The sequence below is a fragment of the Mya arenaria genome, chromosome 3 (genome assembly GCF_026914265.1).
Source record: "Mya arenaria isolate MELC-2E11 chromosome 3, ASM2691426v1".
Lineage (NCBI taxonomy): Eukaryota > Metazoa > Mollusca > Bivalvia > Myida > Myidae > Mya > Mya arenaria.
This window is the reverse complement of record NC_069124.1, coordinates 87,274,670-87,287,889: the sequence shown is the minus strand read 5'-3', so window position 1 is coordinate 87,287,889 and position 13,220 is coordinate 87,274,670. Positions and strand designations below refer to the sequence as shown.

The window sequence follows — 13,220 nt, the reverse complement described above, 5'->3', positions numbered from 1 at the left end:
AATTAATTTGAATCAGGCTCATGATATCAAATTTCTAGTTATGGCATCAATTTTCACTTATTCTCTCTTGTTGGAAGTGTAGCAAAAACTAGTAACAGCGCAGAATTTATGTTACTGGTATCTAGATGTTACTTTATTACAATATGTACCTTGAAATCAATCTACGTCAGTGTGGTTGTAAAAATATAAAACAGACCTGAACTATTGACATATCATTAAAATGTGGACTTTTGGAGTATCTGTCTTTAACTATACAGCAAATGGTATATTTATGACAAGAAATGTGAGAGCACATAACATAGACAAGAAATTTATATAATCAATTTAGAGTGCCTGGATACAATAAACATTCAAATTATAACCACCATTGTTGTGTAACCGTCAACCTGCACAAAGCAGGGCTTAGAAGAATCCAAAATGAAAACAGATTAAATTTGATATTTGAAATGTTTTTATTTAGAATTAATAGATCCCAAAAAGAAATCAAAATACTTTTATTCAGCTTTGGGTTTAAGTGTTAAGCAGAAATTCAACAATTTAAAAGGGAAATAGATTGTACTTTTAACATACCGGTAGTTTGAACCACATGCCCATGCCAAGGGTCTAAATTGTGATATATCCCTTTGTAGATATATATTTGATGTAATTGAATTTCAGTTTGTAAAACTTGTTTCACACAAGCAGCCATTGTTTAGTGTTAAAACTAGTGTTAAAACTTGGTGACTTGTAGGTCTGGGAGGGTGCTAAATTTTATTCTGTAAGGTTATAATGTATTCGTATGATCATGTTTGTATTTATAAAGCACATGTCACATTAATAAACATATTTAACTTACTTATATGTAACATATATATGATGAGATTCACCCTTAAGGGCAAATTTACCCAGGAGGCAAATACGTGCATATAAAAGCTATTACCAACTGAGGTAAATTTACCCTCAGTAACTAATTTACCCCAAAAGGGCAAATGTAGGGCATATAAACATTACAATAGTGTGAAAAACAACTCAGATTATATATGGTATAACTAGTGCTGCCTACTTTTTGAGGTATTCATTATTAAGATTATTGAAGATGAAATCAACAATTATGTTCCAGAACTCGAGTGTAAACAATTTAATCTCAATAACTTTAAATTTGCACAGAACAGTTCTATTGGGATAATAATATTGAAAATAATCATAATAAGTGTGCATCTAAATTTCCCTTTTGAGCTGCCCGTATTTCTATACACATATATTAATGGTGACTTACTAGTAGCCGGCTAGACATGTTGCACACCCACTACCATTGAGGTAAAACTGTCCGGCCGCACACGCCGTCGAACATTCGGTTGAATTGCAGTTACATGTCTGGGACAAAACCAGGTCTGCAAACGAAAACAAATTATAAGTCTATTACATGTATGAAAAGTTTTCCACTTATTTAATTTAATATAATTGAAATATAATTGAAAATATGATCATACCATATGTGTTATGATTTATTTAACTATGATAAAAATATATACTATCCAACCCTAAAACCTTTATCATTAAGATAAGCAGACATATATATATCAAATAATACAAAATTTAATGTACAACATGAGAAATGGATTTGTATTTTGATGAAAAAAACTGTGTGGTTAATATTGAAAAAATAGATATGGTGTAGTCATGAAACAAAGATATACAATATGTTAATGAATACATATATAGGTGCATGGAATGATGATTTATACCTTAAAAACAAGCTTACTGCAAAATATCATAAAATCTAGAAATTCATTGGAGACTGTCAAAAATCATATTACTCACTCTATTGTCTTAATAATAATAACAATAATAATAATAATAATAACAATGAAAATAATAATAACCAACAATAATAATGACAATGAAATAAAATAATAATAACAATAATAATAACAATGAAAATGGTAATGAAAACAATATTTAAATAATAATAATAAAATTAATAATAATAATAATAATAATAATAATAATAATAATAATAATAATTGTATTAATAACATGGAAAATAATTATAATAATAATAATAATAATAATTTACAATAATAATAATAATCATAATAAATAATAGAAAAATTTTAATGTGACTTTATAGATATATAAGGTAACATTTTTTTACCGATTTCCATATATCCGAAAATAAGGCATGACAAAACGAAATAGTTCCACACCATGTCAAAATATAGTGTGATAAACAGTAATAGTCAGCATCTGCAACTTGCGATCCAGCGCCAAAGTTGCTTTCACTTTCACTTTGGAAAAATCACATATTAAAATCCTCGGAATAGCAAAATGTAAATGTACACGAAATAATATCTCTCCGAGATGGATTTAGTGAATATTGATCGAAAAATCTCCCTCTGATAACCGTTTTCCAATATCATTGACAATGTCTGATAGATCTACCCGTAACAGATTGGAGCACCTGTATATATAGATTATTGAGCACGTGACCATTGTAACGTCATTATTGTCATGTAGTTTAGGAATGTGTGCGTATAATTCAATCCGATTAATCGAGGATCGATTTAGTTTAAAGCCGCCGTTTTAAGGTTAAAGGCGGAAGTGTATTGGCATGATGGAAGATATTCGTTTACTGTTTGTTTACATGACTTACACGTACAATAATGCCCATCCAATAATGACAAAAAGTGTGAAGTTACTTATATCACGACAAATTGTACATGTAACCAATAAGAGTTGTCCTACGTAGCAACAATATATTTTGAACGCTGAAATCCGAATGCAATTAATTGGTTGTTCTATTGAAAGAAATACTAGTATGAATAATTCATTGGAATGTCTCAGCCAACCTTAAAAATATGTCAGTGATTTTGCGCTGGGTTGAGAACTACATGAAATGTGAACGGCCACACTCATTTTTTTAAAGATATACATGCTAGCTTTCGATCAAGGTTCAATGGAGTCCTCACTGTTTTTTTTTCTCAGCAATTGTGGATAATTTGATGATACGCGAGAGTGTGGTCTTGTGTTGTTGGGGAGTACTCGGAAGAAACCCACTTGTCCGGCTTATTGACCACAAACCAAGCTTAACAGTTATATCAAGTTATTGAATAATAAAGCTATATGTGCGACATCCTTATCCATAGCACGGATCTATATAGGTCCGTGTCCATGGTGCTCTAAAATTTTCAAACAATAGTTAAAAATTATGGCTGAGACATGAAATTTTTCTATAAAATCCATAAAGTTCATTGAATTTTAGTTATGGCTATTGATGTGCCTCGCCGGGCCTAAACCGGAGCACACATGCAATTAACAACGTCAAGAAAATTGGCTGGTGCCGTCGAGATAGCAGTTGGCCGCAGCAATACCGATGAAGTACCGGTGTAAGAGCCGATGTGCTACCGAATGCCACTTTCCTTTCATCGATGTTATACCGAGACTTTGCCGTTGTTCTTCCGATGTGCCACCGCTGACCGACGCTTTAGCGCTGCCGTTGTACTACCAGTGTATGGTTGTGTATGAGTACGGCAAAAGAACGGTATCACCCCACTTAAAACGATAGAAGATCGTTAGAACATGGGCATGTCTACAGTATCACATACGGTACATATTGGGGATACCGGAGAGCCGCCGATCCATAACGGGTTCTTACCGGTGCACTCCCGACAATAACGAAGCCAAACCGGAGTACTGTCGTTATACTACTGCTGTAGCGCCGCTGCTCGCTCCGGCAGCTCAACGGCAGAATTTATTGAGGATGTTTTTGAGCATGTTCAAACATTTATACCGTCGCCTGCCGTGTTGTTGATTGTTTTATACCGTCGCCGATGTTCTTACAATGTACCACCGTTCTAAGCGATGTGATACCATTGCGCTGCCGTACTAGTAGCTAAAGAACTTCAGAACACTTTATAACATATATTTTGTGACATGCTCATGTGAAGTAATAATAAATAAATATCTTCATTAAAGTTATGGATATCAGAAATAACGGATGAGTAGGTGCCGATACCCAAAATCGCCCTTTTTGCTCCAGTTTAGCTCTGGCGAGCAAAATTGGTTAATTGTAACAGGCCCTTAGACACGAATGATTGCTCTGAAATCCTTACGGTGGGACAGTGACCTCCAAGTGCGATCTGGACATTTGAGATGCACAGGATGTCTACGATATTGTTTCAGAGCAATATCACATTCTAATGTATTTTATGTCAAACAAAGAAAATGAGACACACTGTTTTCCTTTTATAAAAACAGTAAACGAAATAAGAAATAAAAGGCCCAATTTGCCTATATGTTACCATTATACAAAGTGAAGTACAAATATACAGTTATAATCACAATCAATGTACATAACATAGTCAATGCGATATTATGGCGTTTCCATACGAAAAGCATATCAGATAGTATAGTGTTAATATTGTGTTATCTATTGCAATTTTAAACTGTGACATGTCTATATAGCTTAACTTCACTTTTACTAAAATAAATGAAGTTTTCCCAGTGCATTCATTTAAAAGAAATTTTATTTGTTCTTAATAAGTAATAATTATTTGGAGGTTGTGGATGATCCCTCATCCAGGATTGATCAAATCGCCATGCCATTCATGAGTGCATAATGGCAAGAGATGCCAACAGGTAATTGTAGTGTGGTTATTAGCAATTAAGCTTTTGAGTGTGGTCGTTCCATTTTAACAGTTCACATTTTTTGCTTGCGATGAGTTGACAATGGTAATTATACTGATAGTCAATGAAAAGGCACCGCTAGTAAAATATGAGAAATAGTTTTGATGTTTGATTGCCAATTTAGGAAAAGTAGATGACATCGAAATCACTTGTTGGTCAAATATACCAATCAAAACATGCATTTACGGCTGCAGAGTGATGGACTCTTATGAACATCGGATACGAGATATACAGTATGAGTTTGTTTGCAACAGTTTGAATTTTAAAGAATATCGTATTATATATATTTAACCTAGTAACCTAGATTTTGACATCACATTACCCAGTTTCAAACCTATAAACTATTTCATCATAGCCAGATTGGACCAGAATCATTGCAAAATTTAGCCTCTAGAGTGTTCCCAAGTTTTTTCCCAATATTTGACCTATTGATCTAGTTTTTGACCCCATGTGATCTAGTTTCAAACCTAGCCAAGATTTTATCAAGGCAAATTCTGATTATGTTTCATGAAGACAGGAGTGGAGATGTTGCCTCCGTTTGTTCTCAAGTTTTCTTAAGGATTTGACCTCCCACTTTTCAAGTCTACAAAGATAAAATCAAGGGGAACATTCTGATCACAGTTTAAACAAAGTCTGACCAAGCAATACCAATATTAGATTTTGGACATTATTTTGATACATTTAACCAAGTGACTTACTTTCTGGCCTCACGTGACCAAGTTTCAAGCTAGTCATTGCTTTATTAAGGAACCTTTCTGATTAAGTTTCATAAATATAGGAACTATATGTATGTATGTATATATGATATGCGTCTAGTATTTTCCTAACATTTTTCTTAGATTTGACCATGTGAACTATTTTTTAACACCACATGACCTAAGTGTGTTCCAAAGATCATTTTTAAGATTTGACCTAGTGACCTAGCATCAAATGAATCCTAGAATTCATCATGGAAAACCTTCTGAAAAGGTCTCATGAATATTGAACCAAATACAATGTTTCGTGTGTTCCATAGATTTTCCTTAATTTTGACCTCATGACTCAGTTTTTTATTTTAGGTGACCCTGATTAACAAGCAATCAAGAGTTGAAAAAAGGGGGCAATCTTACCAAATTTTAACATTATCTCACCAATCTGTACCAAGATATACTTCTTTATATTAAAACAGCCAGATTGATGAGACATTGTCTTTGACACTACATGGCCTAGTTTTGAATTAATCGTAGAGTTCACCAAGGAAAACATTCTCGTAAAGTTTCATTTATATTGGAAGAAATACAATGTCTCTAATGTGTTCCAAAGATTTTACCTAGTGACCTAGTTTTTTTACCCAATGTGACCCACATTTACAAACTTTGCAGATTTTATTAAGGGGGACATTCTGTTTGACCAATCCATGCCAAGATAGGAATTTGTACTAAAAAAATGAATGGACAGACGGACTATGCCAAAACAATATCCTCCTCTTAAAACTTTTTTTTCGGCAGGGGATAACTATTCTTTGGTACAACATTTTTTTTCGCAAGACAGCCTCAAAAAGGGCCAAACAAACAAGTCAAAAACATGTGTTAAGGCATTTAAATTACATGTTCGGTGCTGACATTTAGGCACATCAATTTTGTGTTGGAAATGATTAAGCTGTTCTGTTGTCAAAGTTTCACATTGTACACAACCGAATCTACAACATATGATGCAGTATTCCATGCTAAGCAAATGTCTTCATGGCACATGAGCCAGGATATTGTAATTGGCTTTGGATGGCTTTTTATATTGCAATAAATTCCAACAAGATGCACGGATTATCATTTGTTACTGGTCATGCCATATGATTTTTTTGCAATAAAAAAGCCAAAACACTGGCACAAATCAAGGGTGGCTTAAATTAACAATGCGTCACAGAGTAATGGTTCTCATATCATTCAAAAGTTGCAATATGATTTATTGAAGATTTAAGTTTCATTCAATTCCTATCAAAACTAATTTTTGGTGAAAAAACTTATCTTGAATTTGATTAACCGGTAGGTTTTTAAAGGTCCATAAATGTTCAAATACTGATTAAAAGTAAATAAACTTGCTATCACACAGTGTCTCTTTTTTCATTTAAATGGGTGCAATTTTATAAGAATGGGTCACAATAGTATGGTTCTCATTACAAACATGTTCGCAAAAGTCAAATAAATCTGACAATATTTAAGTAAGACTAATGAAACTTGTCATGCAAGAGTGTATTGTTGATGTGATGAACTGTATGAAAATTAAAGATGATATCCCCCAATGGCTTTAAAGTTAGTAAGAAAAAAATTTGTAGACTGCCAAACAAACATTTATGATGTTTTCATCGAGTATGTGTTCTGCCTACTAATGCAGGACCATCCTTAATTACTCTCGACAGAGGTGTTCTTGTTCACTTTCATATTGAAAACTATACAAAAACGCCCCCAATGTCAGTAAAGCCATTAAACCCAAGATGTTGATGCCGACAGACAGTTTGGTTACAATAGGGCACCCACAACATTTTTGCAGGGCCCTAAAAATCCCATCCTGCTGGTTCCTTTCACTGAATCATGTTTCTTGTAACATCACAACAACACTTATATGTAAGTTAATTTTATTCAGTTTATGATAAAAGTAATACAGCTATTTCCATACATTTGAATAACCATCCAGCCTGGTCACAAACAGAGTCATGCTCATATTTCCAACAATGTCCCACACTGAAACTCATGCTATTAACAAAGAAACATATACTTGCTTTTATAATAACTAGTCTAACTCCTCATTTTAAAATACTTTTGCCTACTTAAGATGCCTAGTTCTTTAAAAAACAAAAAAAAATCTGTTATGACTACAAAACCAATATCATTGTTTATGAATGTGTAAAGCACAAATGTCAACACTTGTATGTTGTTTTGTTTTCGGATAAGGGACATAACTCAACAATTATTGAAGTCAGACCAAAACCAACGCCGCTGATGACAATGCCACCAGCGCTATGACAATGCCACCAGGGCAATGAAAATGCCACCAGCGCTATGACAATGACACCAGCGCTATGACAATGCCAACAGCGCTATGACAATGCCACCAGCGCTATGACAATGCCACCAGCGCTAAAAAGGAAGGTGACTTTTAAGGTTGAGCTTGTTTTAACAATATAAGTATAGTGAACAACCATGAAAATATGAGCAAAACCTCCTCATGATTTCACATCAACATCAACAAGTATAATGTCAATTAAGAGCACAAGACACATTGGAAAACAACTATATGCATAACACTAGATTACAAGAACTTTTTTTTTAAAGTATGTTATTTAAATTTCTATTTTTATAGGAAAGAATATTAAAAAAAAATACATAGTATATAGTACAAGTTTGGATTAAATTTCGAAATAAATCCAAGTTCAGGAAACTTTTTTTTAAATTTATTCACTTTGATATTTTTCAAAAGCTGGATTGTTTGAGCAACCCTCTAAATAAATGTATGTTTTGATGTTTCATTAAACAGTCAGTACTACAAAACAAAATCAAGACAAACAGATTAAATACAAAATATATTGATTTTGCTTTCAACTATTTGCACAATCGTATGCTTTATGAGAGCTTCCGATATGCAGGTGATAAGAAATATCCCTTTTCTATAAGTGAATCACTAGAGGAAAAGATACCTTTACATGCACGACCTTGGAGAACAAAAACTGTCCCAGGAATGTGACAAATGCCCCCAAAAGACTGCCTTGGACAGATGGCCATTAGTATCTGGACCCATATGGACAGATAGCCTCTTCCCATGGAGTTTTGAAACATTGAACACTAACATACATGCCATATCCCCCGAAATTTCGACCCATCCCCTGGTCCCCTGCCGGGGGATCCATATCCCCTGGAATTTAATTATTTTTTTTTTTTTTCAAAACTTGCTCAAGGTTGACAGTGGAAAGCATCAATAATATTATGAGTGTGAAATTCCATGAAGGACCATGATGGGTAAGTCCAAAAATTATTGTAATTTGAATGAATTTCTGTATTCATTCTTATATTATAAATGCAGATATTGCGCAAATTTTCGCCGCGTAAAAATCCCCTGGTGTAATATCAAAATCCCCTGGGAAGACTCTCAGAAATATGGCATGTATGCACTAATATTTTTAAAGAGCAAAGGATGAACACATAGATAATAACAGAAAGATGGGATGGATGTCTACTCGTGTCTGTTGTACTTATAAACGAGACAGTTGGGCTTTATTTAGCATGTATGTATGTGAACACTTTACATAAGTTAGAGAAAACATTGCCAGGACTCAACTTTTAAATGAAAACCTGGATTAAAAGAATGGTATGAAAAAATAGCCTTTATTGTAAATGAGAATGGGGAAACAAAATAACTAGCACTGGATAATGTTCAAGCGAATGATCTAGGTAAATGGCTTTATCATGTTTAGCATATCTAAATCTTGGTATCCATTATCAATAAAGGTTAGATTTTCAGCTCAGGGTTACCGTGACCTTTGACTGACTTGCAACAAAATCAATTGGATTCATCTACTGGTCATGACCAAACTGCCTACCAAGTTTGAGGTCCCTGGGCCCAAGCACTCAAAAGATGGAAACCATGGGGACGGATGGAAGGATTACTATATGACACCCTTCTGGTTTCAGTTTTTTATGATTAACCAGCAACAATTGAATTGTTATCCCTTTAAAGAGCTCTTCATGTGGTTCAGTTTCACAATTCTCACACCTGTTATCTAAATAATGACTGATAATTGATTTGAACAAATCAGTGGTTCTGATAGGCCATGATTCTGTTTTCATAAATGAGTTAGGGGTCAAAAGGAGGTAGAGGCCATAGTCTATATCAACATTGCAGCGTAGTTCAAGCTCACTTAACACTTCAATCAACACTTGTGAAAAGAATAGCCCTCATGACAGCCAAGCACTAGAAATATACACACGCTTTGTTTCACTTGTTGGAATTATAAAGCATTTTTCCCACAAGTTTAAAGAAAAGTACCTGAATCTAAACTTTCAGACGAAAATCTAGTTTCTTAATAGGTCTACCGACTTTTAAAGCCTAGTTTGTGGCACAAAGCATTCTTCTCTTGATCAAGGCTGAAATGGGAAATATTTAATACCAGTATTTTCTTACTTGACCTATTGGAATATTTAAGGTAAGTGTGTGCATTGAAATTTGGAAGATATAAAATAAATATTCAACAAACTTTGACCACAAAAGGAACACAGAAGAATGAATGACCTGACATGGTAGCTTTACACTCAAGTAAGCAGAGGAAAAATAGCCCCTTACATATTCAAGAAAGGCTTTGTCCAATACTTTTATTTATTGATCAATCTCCTGAATTTATTGCCAGTTAGAAATTGTTCATTGATATGGCATAAGGCATTTTCTACATGAACACAGAGGGAAAAGCTTGGTATCATTAACTAGGATCAGTTCAAATAACCATACGAGTATACAGCCATATATTAACAAGGCTGAATTCTGACATGCAGGTTACTGGGCCCCATGTCTAGATCCGTGCTCAAAATTAAGAAATGAAATAAGTAATCAGGAATAAGTAAAAACTACAGCTCATGAAGAGTCCATACCCCAGGAACAAATATGGCCTCCATTTACCAGTAGGTAACTAACTGTAAACATGCATTATAAAGCAATGTTGAAAATAAAATATAACCTTAAAGGCACAGAAAGCAGTATTTTCAGCAAACATATAGAATTTCTCAGGCTACAAAAATCCAAAAATATGTAAATTTCATTTCCTTTAAGTGTTCTATGAGTGCTTCTTGTTGCCATTATGCAGTTAACAGTTAAAGTAGGTCCTTTACAATTGTACATGGATTAATATAAATGTATCTATTTTAACAAATACAATAACAACAGAACCAACATCAGATTCAATGTTGCTGATTTCTGAAACAAACACATACAAAGCATTTTGCATACAAGAAAAGACAGATTTCAACAACTAACATTAATAACCTTTAAGTGTGATACAAACTTTCTACAAAAGGAAAGACATTGATAGCTACTACACTAATGCTATAATGTTGAACGATATAATAATCCAAAGATGATACTATGGGGTTGAAATGCTTACTATGTACAAATGATATAGAGGATGAAATCATTATTTCCAGCATCATAAATAAATGCATCAATTTGTTCCAAACACTTCTACTATCAGATATATTAAATCTGTACCTAAAAGAAGCTTTCATAATTTAAATAAATAAAATAAAAACAATTATTGGCTGGTAGAACTCACTTAATTCTGAATTCTTTTAAACCTAGAACATTCATCACTTTATGATACTGATTACTGGCTGCAAATTATCAGTGTGTTCCTTTGCCACATGTATTAAACTTCAACTAACACTACACTAATAAAACATGACATGACACAATATGACACAATGCCAGTCTGTATTAGCCAGCAAAACAAAATGAAAAGGATTTTATTTTTTTCAAGTATCAGATTTAACACACTGACCATTCTATGTCACTACAGTCTTGCTTTCAAACTACAAAAATATTTTCAAATATATAAACAGAAGACATGCGTATGGCCGAGCAAATAATGAATTTAAATCCTTAAGACTTCAATCCCTGTGGGATGGTCTGTTTTTAAAAAAAAAAAAAATTCTGACAGATACTTTTAACATTTGGTGGCTTAATTCAACTTATATTTTAACAAACTTATGGTTGTTTAAATGTTGAAGTTAATGTTCTATACCAAGGTTTGTATAAATAGCTGTTGAGACATTTTAAAATGTGTTCAAAATGAAGTGGTATGAATGTAAACCCCTTCACATTGAAGGCCATGTATTTTGATTTTAAATTAAGTTTGATATTTGATACACATGTCAATACCATTGGCCTTACAATTCTATATCTATTAATAATGAATGCATATAATTATCAGCACTCTAGTCTTTGATCATTATTTAAAGATATATATGCCTGAATTGTATAACATTCTAGCCTTCAAATCGCAGTGACATTTCTTAACTAACATAACACCATAACAGCCCAATTTCACAGCACATATGCGTGTAAATTGACTGTAATGAGTGAATGGTCAATAAAGATTCCTGCCTTTCTGTAGTGTATACATTGTAAACTATGATCACATATTTATAACTAAGTGTAAAGGGGCCAGGATCAGACAGTCTGTGCCTGGAGTTCCTGAAGGCGTTTTTGAACAGTTGCGAAGGTTGGGCGTTCCTTGGGGTCCTTCTTCCAGGCATCTGTCATGATGGTGTAGATCTCTGGGGGGCAGCCCTCTGGGGCCTCCATCCGGTACCCTCTCTCCACGTGCATCACAACGTCCGCTAATGGCTGAAGGCACAAAACAGCACATGTACCACACATCACATACAGAACTAATAATGCTACAAATTAAAACCAACAAAAAATATTACTATTCATAATATCTGTTTAAATATCAGCCTTCAAAAAGCAAACTTAATCAATCAGATTCATCCTGTAAAAAGTCCACTGATGATTTCTATTTCTGTAATTTTTATACATTTTAGACTAAAATGTTATCATAGGAGACTTTTTTGTACTGTCAGCTATTGGATTATCAGCCCGTTGTAATTTTCAGTTCAGTTTAGTCTCGTCCTAACACACTTTCCTATGACTTAATAATATGAATTCCTCAATTCTAAGATGATTTTATTCTGGACAATATATTTGTAGTTATGTCAATTTGATGATTTTTGTGGTGCTGTGACTCCTAGCCTTGACACCAGGCAAACTAGTTTTACATGACATAGCCAAACATTTATATCATGCTCCTCGTCAGGCGCTCCCATGACAATAGTGATTTTGTAAGGAATGTAATTATGATGTTATTGACCATGTGGTCCATTTCATGTTACACTAGGGTGCATTTTTTATTTTGTTTCTTTACAACGTCTTGAAAATCCATTGACACACCTGTCATTTCATCAGAATTTTTACCCTGTCAAATATTTGTGTTTAAAAATGTGAATTTGGTTTATTAATTACCTTGAAGTACACATAGACTAAACAAAATACTACTCCTATATACTAGACACACTTCTAGTAAGCCCTGTCCATAATGCATGTTTGTCACCATGTGTAAATAAGTGCCTGTTAACCTGTCTTGCCTAACATTCTGTGTCATCAGGGGTACCAATATTATTACATTTGATTATTATTGTTTAGATGTAAGCTTTAAGAAATGACTTAGTCCTACATGTGTTTCTTCCCATAAAGTAGTTTATATGCATTCTTTCCATAGGGGAGGGGCCTCTTTACCACAAAGAGTTGGAAAAAAGGCTTGTCCCAGTAGAAGTAAGTATAAAAGTATGATACACAAAATAGTTTCTTGTGCAAAGCACTTCTCCTAAAACTAGTCAATATGTGTATAAAGCTTGTAGTCAATACCTCAAAAATGTTGGAGTAAAGTAGAGAATTAAAAGAATATCAATAATCTAAGGGCAATAACTCTAAATATACCATACACAAAATAATGCATCTTTTGCATAGCACTTCTCCTAAACCCA

General features: G+C 33.6%; 2 protein-coding genes across 4 annotated transcripts in view; both read right to left on the bottom strand.

The window, feature by feature from the left end:
* The window catches only part of LOC128225557 (uncharacterized), a 106,253-nt gene extending 103,867 nt beyond the window's left edge, over window positions 1–2,386 (bottom strand). The window contains exons 1-2 of the mRNA XM_052935421.1: window positions 2,135–2,386; window positions 1,256–1,370 (exon numbers count right to left, since the gene is read on the bottom strand). Coding sequence (XP_052791381.1) covers window positions 1,256–1,370; window positions 2,135–2,189 — 170 coding nt within the window. The 5' untranslated portion in view covers window positions 2,190–2,386. The remainder of the gene's footprint in view (window positions 1–1,255; window positions 1,371–2,134) is intronic.
* A 4,876-nt stretch (window positions 2,387–7,262) lies between these two features.
* LOC128227152 (tyrosine-protein kinase CSK-like) overlaps window positions 7,263–13,220 on the bottom strand; it is a 28,160-nt gene continuing 22,202 nt past the window's right edge. For all 3 annotated transcript variants that reach the window (XM_052937404.1, XM_052937403.1, XM_052937402.1), the window contains exon 12: window positions 7,263–12,024. In XM_052937404.1, coding sequence (XP_052793364.1) covers window positions 11,848–12,024 — 177 coding nt within the window. In that variant the 3' untranslated portion in view covers window positions 7,263–11,847. The remainder of the gene's footprint in view (window positions 12,025–13,220) is intronic.